The sequence below is a fragment of the Odocoileus virginianus genome, chromosome 33 (genome assembly GCF_023699985.2).
Source record: "Odocoileus virginianus isolate 20LAN1187 ecotype Illinois chromosome 33, Ovbor_1.2, whole genome shotgun sequence".
Classification (NCBI taxonomy): domain Eukaryota; kingdom Metazoa; phylum Chordata; class Mammalia; order Artiodactyla; family Cervidae; genus Odocoileus; species Odocoileus virginianus.
Genome location: NC_069706.1, coordinates 25,703,876 through 25,721,264, shown reverse-complemented (window position 1 = coordinate 25,721,264; position 17,389 = coordinate 25,703,876). Strand labels below are relative to the sequence as shown.

Here is a 17,389-nt window from a genome sequence, read left to right as displayed (position 1 = left end):
TGTCTCCTCCCACTTTCCGCCCCCTACCCCTCACCCCTCTACAGGCTTAGCCGTTGATAGGCTGAGAAGTGTACGTCAAGTTTAAGGGGCGGAGTCAAACGCGGGAGGGAGGGAGTGAGTAATATGTAACCGCCCTCAAATCTTGGATTTGGTATACGTCAGATTAGCTCCGCCCCTCATCAAGTCTTGTGACTCAACTGGTTAGAAGTAGGTACTTGGGGCGGTCCTCCAGGTGACCCCGCCTCTTCCTGCTCTTCGTTTATTGGCTACTCTCCTGACGGCGTCTAGCCGAGGATCTGGATCTAGTGTGCGAGTCGTTGGGGGCAGTTGGCCGCTGGGTGGCGCGCGGCCGCGGAAGGACACTGTCGACTGTCAGTTATGTCTTCTCTCCCTTTCTGCCACTTGGCTTAGTCCACAGGCTGTCTAGCTTCTCGCGCACGCGCGTGATGCTACAACCATCCGGCTGGCAGCTCAGCGGGATCCCCCGCCGTGCCGGGTGGTTAGAGCACGCGGCTTGAGAGTGCCAGCCATAAAGGAAGCTTTCGCGTCCCGTTACTGCTCGGTGCAGTAGGAGTGCTGGCCTGGGGTCTGCGTGCTAACAAGAAAAAAACAGTTTGCTTTGTGTGCCGGACAGCTTCTCACATAGAAACTCACTTGACAGAAGTCTCCTGGAAGGTACTACCATCAGCCCTATCTTACAGGCGAGGGGAACTGATACACTTTCAGTTTCCCAAGCAGATTTACTCAGGAAGCTTAGCTCCAGTCTGTATTCCTGGCCACTATTCTACCTTTAAGTTATGAAAGATGTAGTGTGCCGCTTGTTCTCTGGTTGCCTAGGTTTCCCTTTTAATGTGGACATTACACTGACAGCTTGCTTTCTCATGTATAAAATGGGTGTAATTCTCATAGGGCTATTTGTAGGTCAAGTACCTGTGACAGGTTTTTGTAGGTGCTTAATTTTAACTGATTATTATTAGTTCTTGAGTCCAACAACACATTCTTGGCCTGTGTGTTAGAAGGAACTCAGAGCTATCTAGAACAGGGCCTTAGTCCACTCTAGGACTTTCAGCCTCCTTTTTTCTTTGGCTGTGCCACGCAGTGTGCGGGCTCTTAGTCCTTCAACCAGGAATGGAACCTGCAGCCCCTGCAGTGGAAACATGGAGTGCTAACCCCTGGATCACCAGGGCATTCCCTCAGTCCCTGACCAGGGTCCCGAATCACAGTATCTTCTGGAGCAGATTCATAAGTATCCCTCTGCATAGGAAAATTCTCAACCCAAGAAGGTATATCCAATGACCATTCTTCTACCCTGTTCCCTATATCCCACTTCATGGTCTTTCCTGGTGCCACCCTCATTTCCCAGTTTTGCAGGCCAAAGTAGAAACATCAGCCAGTACTGGCAGTGAATCTCAAACTCTGCTACAGACATACAGAAGAATCAGAAACATATCGAAAACTTTACTAGAAATATAGAGAAAAAATTATAACTGCCTCAGAGACTCCTCCCCCATCCCCCGAGGACGCATGGACAGACAAACAGATGGAGCTTCTAAGTCCGATGGGGCCGATCTTGATCCCCTTCCTCCTCCTCCTCCAGGAGTGAGGCATCCAGCTCCTGGAGTCGCTGTTGCAGCAGGGGTTCTACATCTGAGCTGGGGGCCAGATTGGGAGGAAGGGTCCTGCCAGCTGTAGCCCGGGCCCCGCGAGATGGCCGCCGGGATCGAGGAAGACTGCTGTCCCGAAATTCTACAGTCCGCCGGAGCTTCCTTGAGCTGGTGAAAATCAGAGTCCCATTGCGCTCCCGAGGTTCCTCAAAGATGGTTTCAAAGGTCCTGGACCAGGCAGGGAGGAGTCCAGGTTACCAGCACGCCCCCTGATTCCAGTTTTCCCTCTGTCACCCCTAAGCCTTCAAAGTTTCTCACCTCCTGGTTGTGGGTGACTGGTAATTCTTGTTGGTGTAAATTTCTTCCAAGCTGAACTCCTTCTTGTTCAACCTACGAGCCAAGAGCAGAGGTCACTGAGAAACCTGGGGCCAGTGGGCCTGGAGAAGGGATAAATAAGGCCTGGTCTGTATTTCAGTTTCTAGGATCTGCCAGGAGTGCTGCCTGAGGCAGACAGATGGTTCTACATGCAAACCACATCCATATCAAACGGACTCCTCCAAGCTGGACCGAGAGGAAGCAGAGCCACACTCGGGACCTGAGCCTACACCTGCTTCAGATCCATGTACAACAAGCTTCTCACCTGACTGGCCGAGGCAGCCCCATTGGTGTGAGGTTTATTTGAGAACGGGCCGGTGTCCTGCGTATTCTGAATCGAGAAACCTTCCCAATGGTCTGCAGAGATGGGGCAGAGGGTAAAAAGTCCACAAGCGTGGACTTAGGCTCCCGCTTGTCTCCTCCCTGTTCACCTGCACCCCTACCTTGGTCTCGGGGTCTGAAAGCACCTGGTCTTCTGGGGCCCTTGGCTCCTTTCTCTTGGTTGAGCTCAACCTGTAGAGAAGGTCAAGGCTCAGAGCCAAACAGCATTCCCAGCTACCTCCCCCTCTCCTGCCCACTGGATACTAGGGTAGGAGGCTGGGCCCCCTCCTGTGACCAGAGCTTTAAGGAGGGTTTATCAAGAGCACTACCTGGGTTCTGCAGGTTCAGAGAAGGAAGAGGTGGATGCAGTAGACGAGCAAGATGTGACGAGGGGAGGAGAGCCTCCCACTCCTCCAAGAGGGAAGACCTCTTTCCGGAGACAGGGCCGAGGGGGTGGTGGGGCTTTGGCCATCTCTCCACCACCCACCGTGTGCCGCCGAGGCCGTGGCCGGCTTGGGGGGGCTGGAACAGGGGGCCAGCTGCAGGGATCTGGGCCAGGGGGCCCCAGGTCAGGGCAGGAGTGGCTTCGGCCCAGAGAGGGCTTAGTGAGAGGTGCTGGGGGGTTCTGGTCTTGGGTCCGCCATTGGCGGATAGGGGGCCGGGGACTGACTGCCACAGTGCCCTCAGCAGCCCCGGACTGCCCGGCCTCTGAGATGGCAATCTTCAACTCCAACTTCATGGGGGGTGATGGGGGCGGGGGCCGCGGGGCTTTGTTGGGTGTGAGGAAGATGTCAGCAAAGCTCTCCAGCTTGGAGCGGACGGAATGGAAGAGGGGGGCCAAGCCCCAGGGACTGAGGCGGGGGCGTAAAAGGCTGGACGGCGGTGGGGTCGATGGGGGCTCCAGAACAGGATCTGGGGCTGAGGAAAGGAGAGGGTCAGGTGCGTATTCCTCAGCTGCAGGTGTCTAAGCCCCACTTCAGTAGCCTTAGTCCCTCCCCCAAACACTAACCTTTGCCCCCTGAGGAATAAGCCTAGCCCTAGAATACCCAGCCTTAAGTTCAGAAGTTAAGCTTTAGGTCTCTGAAGTCTAAAAATCCATCTTCACACACCAAGCTCCGCCCTGAGAGGGGGGTTAAGCCCCATCCCTACCTCTGCACCTGACACTTCTAAGCTCAGCTAGAATTTTCCAGAACCCTCCTCCTCATCCATCTGAGTCCTTACCTGGTGGTGGGCTCGCCAGAGGGTTTGCAGACAGGGCAGATGGATGGGATGGGGTTGGCAGGTCCTTGGACGGAGGCTTTGGCTGGTGAACCATCACCTTGGGCTCAGCTCTGGGGTGAAGGGGCAAGTTAAAGACAGAGGAACCTTTCAGATTCAGATCCCACCTGAGCCAGGACCTCCCCTGTCCCTTAATGCTTCTGAAGGTGCTACAAGGAAGCACTGGACATGTAAAGTCTGATGCTCCTAGCTTTGGCTGCCTGGATAAGAGCTGCCACCTACACATCTTCATAATCCCTTCCCAGCCCTCTCACCTTCTCGCTGGGACGATGAAGTTGGGAGCCTCATCAGCAAAGCCCTGGATGTAAACAGGGGGTGTTTATGGGGAGGCAGGGAAGCCCCCTGTGGCCTCCGTAGCTCCCCTATCCCGACTCTGTCAGTCTCCAGACGCCTGCCTGGGTTCACACTAAAGACTTTTTCATGTAGGTCTTTGCTCAGGCAGCGTCTTCCAATCTAAAATGCCATCCTCCTTGCTCTGAGCAAAATCCACCCCAGACAGTCCTCCCACAACTTTCTTCTGTGCCCAGTAGCATGCCTGCCCCCAGCTGAACCCCTGACATCTTTCCCTGAAGTTCCCATACCTCAGCTCGGGGTCTGGAGCTGGCAATGTCCTGCAGCATCACCACCAGGGTGGGCTGGTGCACCTGGTCTACTTGTTGTGAGGGGCCCTCCTCTGGGCCAGGTGTTGTCCTCGATCGCCGCCTTGGGGTGGAGGGGGGCCGATGAACACGGCTCAAGGGCTCTCGACATAGGTGCAGTGGGTCGGGAAGCCTGAGAGGGAAACAGGAAGATCAGTGGGACTCAGCTGTGTTCCCAGCTCCTCACCCCCATTCTGCCATGCTCACCTGGCTTGTGGGGACCATGTGGCCTGCCGGGGTGGTGAGGCAGGTGGCTGGCTGTGAACAGAATCCCGACGGTTGCTGTGGTGCTGTGGGGTTGAACTCTCTTCTTGGGGCGCCAGGGGGACCTCAGAGAGGAAGAGGTGTCAAGAGGAAGGTGATGGAATGAGGCTGGACCAAACAGCCTATGCCTAACAGTGCCCTATGCCATCAAGATGACAGAAATAGTGGCTAGAATTCATTTGCAATCCCCAAAGAAGAGGTCAGTTATGGCCCGAGTTGTTTGGTATGGGGACTGGGTAATGTCACCCAGGCTATTTGTGTAAATGAAAAGGAGAGGGTGACCTGGAGTGAGTCATTGCCCTAGTTGGGGCCTCAGTTTTTCTAATCTGTGCAGTGGAGCCAAAGACCTCAGCCTGCTTCCTATGGGCTGTCTAGAAATTGGGCTGGGGAGAAAGTAGGGGAGTTTCTCACACTTAAGAATTGTGGGGGAAAAAAAAGAATTGTGGGGATGTGGTTTTGGCACCAGAGACCCTGACCAATTCCAGGTTGGAGTAAGTGAAAGCCAAGCCAAAAAAAAAAAAAAAGCATTACGGAGGCTGAGTGATGGATGAGTGTGAGAATGAGGTGTTTGGACCTCAGTGATCTTCACTAGTGACCTAGTTTGACTTTACTACTGAGGGGACCTGATGAAGAAGGGGGCCTCTCAATTCAAGAGGCTCACCATGCGGGCAGCCATGACATCTTCCAGGACCACGGCCAGGACCCGCCGAGAGGCTTTTTCCAAGGGCGAAGGGGCCCCGAGAGGCTGCAGTTTCGGCCGTTTTGGGCTCTTGGCTCCCCATAATGCTCCAGCAAGGGGTTGGCGGCATAGACGCTGCCGGCCAGGAGTGCTGAAGGATGAGAGAAGCAGAGGACGGTCGCCTGAGCCTGTTGTTGGCCCTGTGGTTTCCCCGGTACGGCCACCAGGCTCCCCGTTTCCCGGGCTCAAGACAGGCGGGCGGGGTGCGCTCTCACCTGGAGTCCCCGGGCAAGTCCATGGGGGAAGCGGCGGCTCCGGGGAGTCCCTGGGGGATCCCAGGTTCCAGCCTGGGGTAGGGGGGGGAGCGGGGGAGCGGGGAGTGAGGGCCAGCCCCTCCCGTGGGGCTCCACCCTTCATGGTCCGCCCGCGGCTCCCGGTAGCCCACGGTTCGGAGCCCTGGGGCGCATAAGGGCGCCCTCGCCTGGCTACCGGTAACGGGTGTCTCCCCTCTGCCGCCGCGGCGATCAGTGATCGCCCTGCCTGAGCCGCGAGAATATGGGTTGCAGCGGTCCCAGTTCTCCCACGGCCCGAGCTTCCTGGGGCCTTTGTCCCTGCAGATTCCGCCCTGAGATCCCCAAGATCAGCTGGGATCCCAGTCCTCGGAGGCTCAGTTTCCGCCGGATCTCTCCACCGGGAGTGGCCGAGGACTCCGAGGCAATACTCGCACACGCCGGCGGCCTTCCCTCCCACCTGATCCCCTAGACTGGATCCCCGCGGACACAATGCTCCAGCGCGGTTCCTCCAAACAGACGCCGCGCGAGGATCCTCCTCTCCCTGTGAGCTTCGGCTCCGCAAAGCTACACTCAGAGGCGGCCCGAGCTTGAGCATCACGAACTCAGTCCGGATCCCCGGGGATCCACGGTCAAGCAGATACCCCCTTCACTCCAATCCCGGGAGGTCCCGCCCACAGACCCCCTCCCTCCGCCCTCCCCTGATCCCCGCCCAGCGCTCTCCCCAGCCCGGGTCCAGATGGTTCAAAAGTTTCTTTCCCTCCCTCCCTCCCTCCCTCCCGCCCTCTCTCCAGCCGCTCGGTGCCCTCCCCCGCGCGCCGCTCACCGCCGCCTCCCGCAGATCCCGGGTCTTCGACGGCTCCCACCTCCGGCTCCTTTAAAACTAGCCTTACCCAGCACTGCGCAACCGCCGAAGGCCTTCTTCTCGGAGCCTCTGGGCACCGCCCAATCGCCGGTCCCGGTCTTCCGGGGTGGTGAGAAACTTAAGTGAAGCCGCCTGGCGGCCATCATGCCTAGGGATAAGAAGTCAATTGGGCACTGCCGCCATTATAGTTGAGGGCAGATTGTGCTGTCCTCGATGAACTTAAAGTGGACCGGAGGGCGTCTTCTTTTCTGGCCGGTGGGTGGCCGGAGTCTAGGGCAAGTTTCTTGAGCTACTGAGGCAACTCTGGTGAAGCTAGGCTACCGCCACGTTTTTTAAGGGCATCTTCCGGTTCTTTCGTTCTTAGACCAATAAACGTGAACTGAGTGCTAACGATATGTGAAATTCCCAGTTTCCTAGAGAGGCCCCATTGAGTCGGTTTCCAGTTCCATTCTAGGTTCCTGAGTCGTTACCAGGTTGCCAGGGAAAAGTTTGGCAGGGGGTGGTCGGGGCCAGAGATTAGCGCTGGTGCCGACTCAGGCTTCTTTGCTCGCACGATGTCCTGGAGAGACTGAGCTGAGTCAAAGTGAGGAGGCGGCTGGGGCGTTCACTTCACCCGACTGTTGTGTACCTCTTCCTGCAGGAGAGGTTTCTATAGAGGACGGGCTCCCACGAGCATTCTGAAGAGGAGCCTGGCTGATAGGGCGTGTAACTAATCCTTAGTAGTAAGGGATCAGGGATCCTGCTGTTTAGAGAGACTGCGTCGTGAAACTTTTAAACCAGGAGCCTGCTGTTGGGGGTAGGTAATGGGCTTGTACTGGCTTCTGGACTGTGAACGCGCCCTCACTGCTTTACCAAAGCCCATGCCTCCACTAGTTCTCTTTCCCCAGGATTCGCTGGTACAAACTAGTACTTATTTTTCCTGATATAACAAAAAAGACTAAAGTCTAAAATCGGGTCTGAATGAAGATGAAGAGTGACCTACTCGGCCCAACATAATAATCTTCTATGGAATTGAGTGATAAGAGTAATGACCCAGAAAGGATGATATAAAAAGAGCAGCACTGGAAAGCCTTGGTGTGGAACGTGAAGACTCCCCAACTCTGTAACGAAAGACTCAACCAGATAGGTGTCCTAGGACTACAGCGACTCTCTCTAGTACGAGGCCGGCTGGGTCCTCTGGAAATCCATCATGAGACTTCTGGTGAGAATAAGCAACAACTGGTTCAGCTAGAAGTGTTCTCTCTTCCCCTGGAGCAGGGCTGGCTACACAGGTGCATGAGGAGGGTCCCTGTTGGTATGGCGATGCTTCCAGCTGTAAGTGGAGATCCCTCTTCATCTTGGTAAATTGAGAGGCCCCCTGTAGGCTTTCACTTGCCTGCTTAAACACAGAGGTTATTTCCCAGACTGCAGGTTAATGAAACGCTTTCAAGGGCAGAGCAAACCTGATCTGTGTTTTGATTCTCTTAAGTCTGCTGAAGAAGTCAATGCCAAGTGTAAAGGAAGTAGCCTAAAGAAAGGGCCTGGTTTCTGAGAATCTGGTTGGGAAGGGCTTGGCCCTCAACCCAGGCCAGCGGTGATGAGCCTTGGTACCCTCACAGTCCTGCCTCACCCCTCTTTGTGACTACTGTTTCAACAACTCTTACCTTATCCACTACCTGTGTACATACCCCAGACAAGGCCAGTGTGTGCTGATCGGTGATCAGAGGCCCCTCCCAGCTTTCAGTGGAGCAGGTGATGTGGCTGGAGATTGGCACATCCATGTATCTATTCTTCAGAATCTGTGGACCCCGTTAGACTCTGGGTCTCACATCTGCTTAATTGGTCCTGGCCTTAGTGGTCTCAACTGTAAAATGGGAACAATAAACCCTGCCATACTTGTCTCAAAACAGAATGAGAAGATCAAGTGAGAAGGCACATCTGAATGTGCCTGATAAATAAGTTTAAGTCTCAGGCTGCAGATAAAAAGAGGATGATTAAAAAAACTGCCTCTTCCTTCTCACAGAGTACCCTATCCCTTCTGGTCCTCTAGCCAGCTGCTTCCTCAGTATCTTTGTTTGCAGAAGTGTCTAACCTGAGCTCTAGATCACCCAGGGTGGATTAGGTTGGGTTGTGGCCACAGGGTGTTGAGATGAGAGGAATGCACTTATAACCCTTTGCTAAGCACCACCCCTTCGGACCTCCCCTGTGGTCCAGTGGTTAAGAATTCGCCTGCTAATGCAGGGGACACAAGTTTGATCGCCGCTCTGCGAAGATTCCAAATACTGTGGGACAACTAAACTCATGTGCCGCAACTACTGAGCCCACTCTCTAGAGCCCGTGCTCCGCAACAAGAGAAGCCATTGCAATGAGGAGCCTGTGCACTGCAACTAGAGAGAGACTGCGCGCAGCAGTGAAGACCCAGCACAGCCAAAAATAAGATTTAATTCAGAAGCAAAAAGAACCACCTGTGAGAAATGGTAGGCAGCTTTGAATTTGGGTTGTTACTCTGGTTCGCATCAACCATTCAGCAAAATTGCAATATCTATGTGCCGTGCTGTGGCAACAGACAAGTGCCTGTCCCAAGGAGTTTGCAGTTTATATGCCTGTATACAAGATGGCCATTGGCTCTATTGCTTCCATCAGCCTCAGTCCCCTGCACCGGGAAGTACTTAGTCCAGCCAGGTACCAGCACCAATTTAATTCCCCTAATGAGGAGCTTTTTAGACCACCTCTAGGGGCTCTTTCACTCTGGTCAGCTACTTCCTAGAATTTTTATTTACCTGGGAAAGTTGGTCCTGCCTATGGTCTTAACTCCTTTTCTTCCCCAGTTTAGAGAACCACGTGCCACCACTTCTAACCTTGCCTCCTTTTGTGTGGGGGGAGGGTATGATAGACAGGTGTCAAGTTTGGAGGAACTGAATGGTACAGTGAGGGGGCTTATGAGGAAGATGTCAGGGGAGGGAAGACGGTTGGGAGGATTGAAGAGAGGAAGGGGGAAGGGAAAGAAGATGTGGTATATATTTACAGTGAAATATTACTCAGCCATAAAAAGGAACAAAATTGAGTTAATTGTAGAGATGGGATGGATCTAGAGTCTGTAATACAGTGTGAAGTAAGTCAGAAAGAGAAAACAAATATCATACATTAATGCATATAAGGGGAATCTAGAAAAATGGTACAGATGAACCTATTTGCAGGGCAGGAATAGAGACGTAGACATAGAGAATAGACATTTAAACACAGAGGGAAGGGGAGGGTGGGATGGATTGGGGGGTTAGGTCTGACATACACACTACCATGTGTAAAACAGACAGCTGATGGGACACTGCTGTCCCACCAGGGAGCTCAGCTTGATGCTCTGGGATAACCGAGAGGAGTGAAATGGGGGCTGGGTGGGAGGGAGGTCCAAGACAGAGGGGATGTATGTATACATACAGCTGATTACTTCGTTGTACAGCAGAAATTAACACAACATTGTAAAGCAATTATACCCCAATTTAAAAAAAAAGGAAGGGTGAAGGAAGCTGTCTATTAGTATCTGAAACCGACATATAACACTGTGACAGTTATTCATTTATTACCTCTCAGAAAAAAAAGTCACTCTTTTGGCCTGCTCTATGAAAATGGAGCTGGACCCTAGAACTACTTTTTCTTGGCCAGCTGGCATCTTACTAAGTTTTATTAGTAGAGAGCTGGGGAAACATTGCAGGAAGAAAGGGCTTTGCTTTTGGGTTCCCACTGTGCATAGCAGCCAGCAGCACCCAGTGACCAGAAACTTCCCCTGGGACACCCCTGGGGTAGTTTGTAGTGGAGTGCCTCTGTAAGACACTTTCCCATGAACAGTTTTCCCTGGTACCCTAGAGGGAAGATTTCCAGTAAGTTCCACCAGAGTGGCACTCCAGTGACTTCTGTGTTCTCTCTAAAAATTTCTGGATCTCCAGGCTTCCCTGGTGCAGGGAATGTGGGTTTGATCCCTGATCAGGGAAGATCCCACATGCCGAGGGATAACAAAGCCCATCCGCCACAACTATTGAGGCTGCACACCCTACAGCCTAGGCTCGACAACAAGAGAAGCCACCACGATAAGAAACCAGAACACTGCAACAAGAGAGTGGTCCCCACTGCAACTAGAGAAAGCTGGCATGCAGCAGTGAAGACCCAATGCAGCCATAGGTAGAAAAATATTTTTCAAAATCCTGGATCTCAGCCCCTGGGAGGTCCAGATAGAGGCTCTTTCTTGGGTGTAATATCTCCAGCTGAGGGACAATGGCTGCTCTTAAAAAAAATTATTTATGTATTTACTTGGCTATGTCGGGTCTTAGTTGCCATGCTTGGCTTCTCTTTAGTTGTGGTATGCCAGCTCTGAGGTGCTTGGGCTCAGTAGTTGTGCATGAGCTTAGTTGTTCAGCAGCATGTGGGATCTTGGTTCCATGACCAGGATCAAACCCGAGTCCATTGCCTTGGAGGGCAGACTCTTAATTACTGAATCACCAGGGAAGTCCTAGTGGCTGCTCTCAGATCCACTCTTCCTGTATTCTTTAGGATTCTCTTTACATCTTACTATCTCTAGTGGGCAGAATTGTGTCCTTCAAAAAGATATGTTCAAGAGACTTCCCTGTTGGTTCAGTGGCTAAGACTCTGAACTCTCAATGCAGGGACCGTGGCTTCAGTCCCTGGTCAGGGAACTGGATCCCACGTGCCCTAACTAAAGATCCTATGTGCTGCAACTAAAAGATCCCACGAGCTGAGATTAAGATCTAGCGCTGCCAAATGACCCCTAGTTCCTTTGACTGTGACCTTGTTTGGAAATAGAGTCTTTGCAGATATAATCAATGAGGTCATACTGGATTTGGGGCAGGGGGAAGGGCTCACTCCAGTGACTGGTGTCCTTGTAAGAAGAAGGAAATTTGAACAGAGATACACAGAAAGGAGAAGGTCATGTAAAGATACACAGAAAGACATGTAGGAAGAATGCCATGTGGTAACAGAGACAGACTGGAGTGATGCATCTACAAATCCAAGAAAGGCCAGAGATTGCCAGCAAACACTGAAGCTAGGAAGAGGCAAGGAAAGAGTCTACTTAGGATCTCAAAGGGGTATGGCCCTGCTGATGCCTTGATTTCAGAATTCTAGTCTCCAGAACTAGAAGAGAATAGATTTGTATTGTCTTTTTAAAATTTTATTTATTTAGTTTTAGTTTTGGCTGCACTGGGTCTTCATTGCTGCCCACAGGCTTTCTCTAGTTGTGGAGAGCGAGGGCTAGTCTTTAGTTGTGATGCGAGAGCTTCTCATTGCAGTGACTTTTCTTGTTGGGGAGCACGGGCTGTAGAACACACAGGCTTCAGTAGTTATGGCACACGGGCTTAGTTGCCCCATAGCATGTGGAGTATTTCTGGACCAGGGATCAAACCCATGTCCCCTGCACTGGCAGGCGGATTCTTAACCACTGGACCACCAGGAAAGTCCTTGTGTTGTCTTAAGGCACTCCGTTTGTGGTAATTTGTCATGGCAGCCCTAGGAAACATATGTAATCCAATCCCTCATTTCTCTAACTCCCTTTTATAGTTGGGGCTTCCCTTGTGGCTCAGCTGGTGAAGAATCCACCTGCAATGCAGGAGACCTGGGTTCACTCCATCCGTGGACTGGGAAGATCCTTGGAGAAGGGAAAGACTACCCACTCCAGTTTTCTGGCCTAGAGAATTCCTTGGTGTTGCAAAGAGTCGGACACGACTAATGACTTTCACTTCACTTTTATAGTTGATTTTATTTCTTTTTTTTTTTTTTTCCTCCTTTGGCTGTGTAGAATCTCAGTTCCCTGACCAGGGGTTGAACCTGGGCCACAGCTGTGAAAGCCCAGAATTCTAACAACTAGGCAACCAAGGAATTCCTGATAATTAATTCATCCTTGTTGAAATTGCTGTGTGGATTCTCTCTCCCAATTGCACCCAGACGTGCACCATCACCAACAAAAATACCAGTGTTTTAGTACTAAAGAAAGTGGAATATCCGAATCTTGAAAGTTCCTACTGCAATTAATATGAAAATATTTCAGAGAGTAGGCCATTTTTGAGAGAGGTTTAAAATCTTCATTGCAGACATATTCCTTAAAGCCTTTTTTAATACCCCTATCACACCTGAAAAAGAATAAAAAATGAGAACAGATGGTGCCTGTGAGGAAGCTGACTCAACCAAAGTGGAGGATGTTGGGCTGGACAGCTGCCTGTTGTCTCAAGGGCATTCCTGGCATCCTGTGGTTTTAGGTGACAGCCAGCTCTAGACAACACTCAGAATACAAGTCTAGAAATGGGTGCACCTAATATAGGTGGGAAGGCAGAGAGATAGTGGTATCAGTGGCAGTGCTGGGGCAGGGAGGTCCATGACACGCAGAAAACACATTCACAGGGACTTCCCTGGTGGTCCAGTGGCTAAGACTCCATGCTTCCAATGTAGAGGGCTTGGGTTCATTCCCTGGTCAGGGAACTAGATCCCATATGGTGCAACTAAGAGTTTGCATGCCAAAATGAAGATCAAAGCCCACAACTAAGACCCAGTGCAGCCAAATAAATAAGTAAATATTGAAAAAAAAAAAACAAACCCACACTCATATGCCAAGACCTTTGCCTAGAGAAAGAGGCCTAGGTGAAGGAGGCAAGGGCCCAGGCTGGTCAAGAAGGCTCTAAATATGGGATGACGTGTCCATCTATTTGTTCAACACATTTTAAAAACTCAAACCACATGCCAGACACACAAAAAAATACTATGGCAAGCAAGACAATGAGAGTCCTTGTCCACAGAGAGACAAGCAAACAGAATGGTGCAGTGACATAAATGCTAAACTCAGCTTATATACAGATTCCCAAAAAGGACATAAGCAGAGCTAGAAAAATTCTCAGAAAAAGTGATGAATCATCTAAGAACTGAAGGAAAAGGGTTTGGGGGAGGAGAAGATTGTGCGTGGGTCAGTACAACCATGCAGAGGAGCAGAGGGTAAAACTCAGGGTGTCAGCCTTCCAGAACTAATGCACACGGGCTTCCCTGGCAGTCCAGTGGTTAAGAATCTGCCTGCCAGTGCCAGGGACACAGGTTTGATCCCTGGTCCAGGAAGATCCCACATGCTGAGGACCCACTAAGCCCACGTGCCACAACTACTGAACCCCAGTTCTAAAGCCCGAGCTCTGCAACAAGAGAAGCCACTGCAATGAGAAGCCTGTGCACCACAATAAACCTCATAACCCTGGTTCATTTGGCAACTGGAGAAAGTCTGCATAGGGCAATGAAGAAGCAACACAGACAAAAATAGCATAAATAAATCTTTTAAAAATATAAATGTATAAAAAATGTCTTAAAAAGAACAAATGCACACCTTTTAGAATAAATGTGTTGAATATATGCTCCTTTTACTATGATGAAATAAATGAGTAGAGAAATAACCCATCTACAATCCTATTTTCTGAAAACCACTGTAACCCTTAATACAATTTAAAGGACAAAGTCATTAACTTAAAAATACGTATCCAGTGGTAACCTATACGTAACTTAGAATAAAAATTACAGCTATAGGCAACAATGAGTGAATTTTGAAGCAAAAGAAGCCAGATGTTAAAATGTGTGTGTGTGTGTGTGTACAAAATGATTCCATTTGTATTATGCTCGAAAAAAGGCAAAACTAATCTGTAATGTTAGAAACTGGACTCTTCTGGGAAGAGTGGTGACTAGAAGGTGCATAAGAGGTTTCTAGGCAATGCTTTGGTTTCTTGATATGGATACTGGTTGTGTGGGTGTGTTCATTTTATGAAAATTCATTGAACTTACACTTAAGATTTGTGCACCTTTGTGTATATTATGCTTTAAAATTTTTTAATGTATATCTCAATATGTAAATGCTTGGGGTAAAGCTTTGCCAAAGGATTTAGTGAAGTGTTCATATAGAAATATGCTTGCACCTACACATAAGGCTTCCCTGCTGGCTCAGATGGTGAAGAATCTGCCTGCAATGTAGGAAAACCTGGGTTCAATCCCTGGGTCAGGAAGATCCCCTTGAGAAAGGAATGGAGACCCACTCCAGTATTCTTGCCTGGAGAATTCCACAGACAGAGGAGCCTGGTGGGCTATAGTCCATGGGGTTATAAAGGGTCAGATATGACTGAGTGACTAACACTTCAAATATAGGATTTTTTGTTTAACTTTTTTAATTTTTAAAAATTAAAAAAAAATGTTATTTATTTTAACTGTGCTGAGTGGCTTACAAGATCTTAGCTCCCCAACCAGGGATTGAACCAGCACCCTCGGCAGTGAAAGTCCTAACGACTGGACTGCCAAGGAATTCCCTAGAATTTCTATGAACACAGAGACTACAAAGCCTTTGACTGGGTAGATCACAATAAACTATGGAAAATTCTAAAAGAGATGGGAATACCAGACCACCTGACCTGCCTCTTGAGAAATCTGTGTGCAGATCAGGAAGCAACAGTTAGAACTGGACATGGAACAACAGACTGGTTCCAAATAGGAAAAGGAGTGTGTCAAGGCTGTATATTGTCACCCTGCTTATTTAACTTATATGCAGAGTACATCATGAGAAATGCGGGGCTGGATGAAGCACAAGCTGGAATCAAGATTGCCGGGAGAAATATCAATAACCTCAGCTATGCAGAGGACACCACCCTTATGGCAGAAAGTGAAGAAGAACTAAAGAGCCTCTTGAAGAAAGTGAAAGAGGAGAGTGAAAATGTTGACATAAAGCTCAACATTCAGAAAACTGAGATCATGACATCCGGTCCCATTACTTCATGGCAAATAGATGGGGAAACAGTGGCTGACTTTATTTTTTGGGGTTCCAAAATCACTGCAGATGGTGACTGCAGCCCTGAAATTAAAAGACGCTTACTCCTTGGAAGGAAAATTATGACCAACCTAGACAGCATGTTAAAAAGCAGAGACATTACTTTGCCAACAAAGGTCCGTCTAGTCAAGGCTATGGTTTTTCCAGTAGTCACGTATGGATGTGAGAGTTGGACTATAAAGAAAGCTGAGCGCCAAAGAATTGATGCTTTTGAACTGTGGTGTTGGAGAAGACTCTTGAGAGTCCCTGGGACTGCAAGGAGATCCAACCAGTCCATCCTAAAGGAGATCAGTCCTAAGTGTTCATTGGAAGGTCTGATATTGAAACTCAAACTCCAATACTTTGGCCACCTGATGTGAAGAGCTGACTCACTGGAAAAGACCCTGATGCTGGGAAAGATTGAGGGCAGGAGGAGAAGGGGACGACAGAGGATGAGAGGGTTGGATGGCGTCACTGACTCAGTGGACATGAGTTTGGGTAAACTCCGGGAGTTGGTGTTGGACAGGGAGGCCTGGCGTGCTGCGGTTCATGGGGTTGCAAAGAGTTGGACACGACTGAGCGACTGAACTGAACTGAGCAGCCACAAACTCAGGCTGTCACAGATGGGTTGTGTTGCTGATTCAAATTCAAGTGTAGCCATTTATGGGATGATTTTCCAAAATGGCAAACAATTCTCAGCAAAATTCCAAACTAAACAAAATACAATCTTCCCTCCATATACACAGGCTTTCCTGGAAAAGTCAGGATTAAAACTGTACTTGCTCACGGAGAGCTCACAGCTTATTGTAGTGCTCCTATTTTTGTATTGACCAAAAATTATGTAAAATTTTCAAATGTTATTCTGATTAAATGGAAACTGATACCTAGCCTCCCATAATGAGATTCTGTGGAATTATAAATAAATCAGCACAGTTTGCTTTGAAAAAAAAAAACTATACTTGTAAGTTTGTGCTTCTATATAAAGTAAATTCAGGTTCTATACTCAGACAATCACAAACCTATTTTTACCTACATGAATGTCCATGGAGCATTCTGACAATGATGGGGAACAAAGGACAGTTTTTCACTGAGCAGGATTATCTGGTTCTGAGCAAGACAACTGATACCCTTGGGCCCACCCTTATCTATGTTTATTAGAAATTGACCATTCTCCCACTGTGGAATGTAAGCATCTTGAGAGGACCTTTGCCTGTTTTTTTTCACAGATTTATCCTAAGCTATAGGATACAGAATAGACTGGAACTGGCAGGGAAAAGCCATGAGAAGGAAGAACTAGGATAACAGGATTTTAGGTCTGATATACTAGCAACATGAATGAAGTGTAGTTGAATAATCAACTAAAATGTTTAGGAAAAACAAGCTCTCTCAACTCAATAAATATGTGAAAATATTTAGCAACCAGTTAGATGTGCAGGCCTAAAGGAAGATTTCTCAACTGCAGTTGGATGCCTAAACCTTGGGAAAATGTACATTAAAAATAAGGGATGTAACAAAGAAGACAGAAAGATGAGCTGAAAAATAAAACCAACAAAACAAAAAGGGATTCAGAAACCACTGGAGGAAAGTGGCAGAGTGTTTTAACAAAGAGGTTGGCAGGACTTGGAGTGAATTGCTTTAGCAAAACAGCAGGACAACAGCCTGGTTGGCATGAATTTGTCCTAGGTGGACAGGTGATGAAAATGTAGATGTAGCCCAATAGCCAGTAAGAATGGGAAAGCAAATAAAATTTTTCCCATTATTTCAATATTTTTGAGAAATTGCTGTGCTAGGAGTATCTGTACAGCAGAATGGTTAGGATACATGGGCTTCAAAATCAGATACATTGAATTCTATTGCTGGTCCTTAATTTAGCAGTGTTGGGCTTCCCCGGTGGCTCAGCGGTATAAAGAATCTGCTTGCAAGGCAGGAGCCGCAGGAAGCGTAGGTTTAATCCCTGGGTCGAGAGGATCCCTTGGAGAAGGGGAAGCAACCCACTCCAGTATTCTTGCCTGGACAATCCCATAGAAAGAGGAGCCTGGTGGGCTGTAGTCCGTGGGGTCGCAAAGAGTCAGATAACGTCTGAAGCGACATAGCACACACAAATGTTATAGTAAATAGGTTCTTACTCGACTGCGCTTGAGCGCCACCATTCGGAAAGTCCATGGGGTCGCAAGAGTCGGACACCGCTTAGGGACTAAACCACCAAACCGCACAGTTCCTGGCACAGGGTGTGGGTTGTTTTTCTTGTTACAGTATAGTTATTAGATGCTCAGGG

The 17,389-nt window shown here is 49.2% G+C and overlaps 1 protein-coding gene and 1 long non-coding RNA gene across 4 annotated transcripts; one reads left to right on the top strand and one right to left on the bottom strand.

Annotated features, from left to right (window-relative positions):
• The first annotated feature begins 12 nt into the window (after positions 1 to 12).
• LOC110142438 (uncharacterized) lies at positions 13 to 16,707 on the top strand. Of its 2 annotated transcripts, none has more exons than XR_002315314.2 (3): positions 13 to 675; positions 2,080 to 8,770; positions 14,860 to 16,707. It is a non-coding gene; the product is annotated as an uncharacterized lncRNA (long non-coding RNA). The 2 variants fall into 2 exon arrangements; XR_011485512.1 differs by lacking the exon at positions 14,860 to 16,707 and having other exon boundaries at positions 2,080 to 5,373; positions 5,777 to 6,707.
• PRR14 (proline rich 14) lies at positions 1,429 to 6,467 on the bottom strand. Of its 2 annotated transcripts, XM_020901605.2 has the most exons (12): positions 6,276 to 6,467; positions 5,435 to 5,506; positions 5,142 to 5,310; positions 4,424 to 4,545; positions 4,160 to 4,349; positions 3,833 to 3,876; positions 3,522 to 3,631; positions 2,630 to 3,218; positions 2,423 to 2,492; positions 2,245 to 2,336; positions 1,923 to 1,994; positions 1,429 to 1,832 (listed from the first exon to the last, which is right to left on the bottom strand). In XM_020901605.2, exons 1-12 carry the CDS (start codon positions 6,458 to 6,460, stop codon positions 1,550 to 1,552), a joined length of 1,998 nt encoding a protein of 665 aa, XP_020757264.2. In that variant the 5' UTR covers positions 6,461 to 6,467; the 3' UTR covers positions 1,429 to 1,549. The 2 variants fall into 2 exon arrangements, with proteins under 2 accessions (XP_020757264.2, XP_020757265.2); XM_020901606.2 differs by lacking the exon at positions 5,435 to 5,506.
• Positions 16,708 to 17,389: the final 682 nt, after the last annotated feature.

What these genes read in the sequence shown, in the direction of transcription:
- PRR14 (XM_020901605.2), bottom strand. Translation starts at nt 6,460, where the DNA reads ATGATGGCCGCCAGGCGGCTTCACTTAAGTTTCTCACCACCCCGGAAG. An exon ending in TCTGAACCTGCAGAACCCAG is followed by an intron (nt 2,493 to 2,629) that starts GTAGTGCTCTTG and finishes CCTTCTCTACAG; the next exon opens with GTTGAGCTCAACCAAGAGAA. An exon ending in CAGTCACCCACAACCAGGAG is followed by an intron (nt 1,833 to 1,922) that starts GTGAGAAACTTT and finishes TGCCTGGTCCAG; the next exon opens with GACCTTTGAAACCATCTTTG.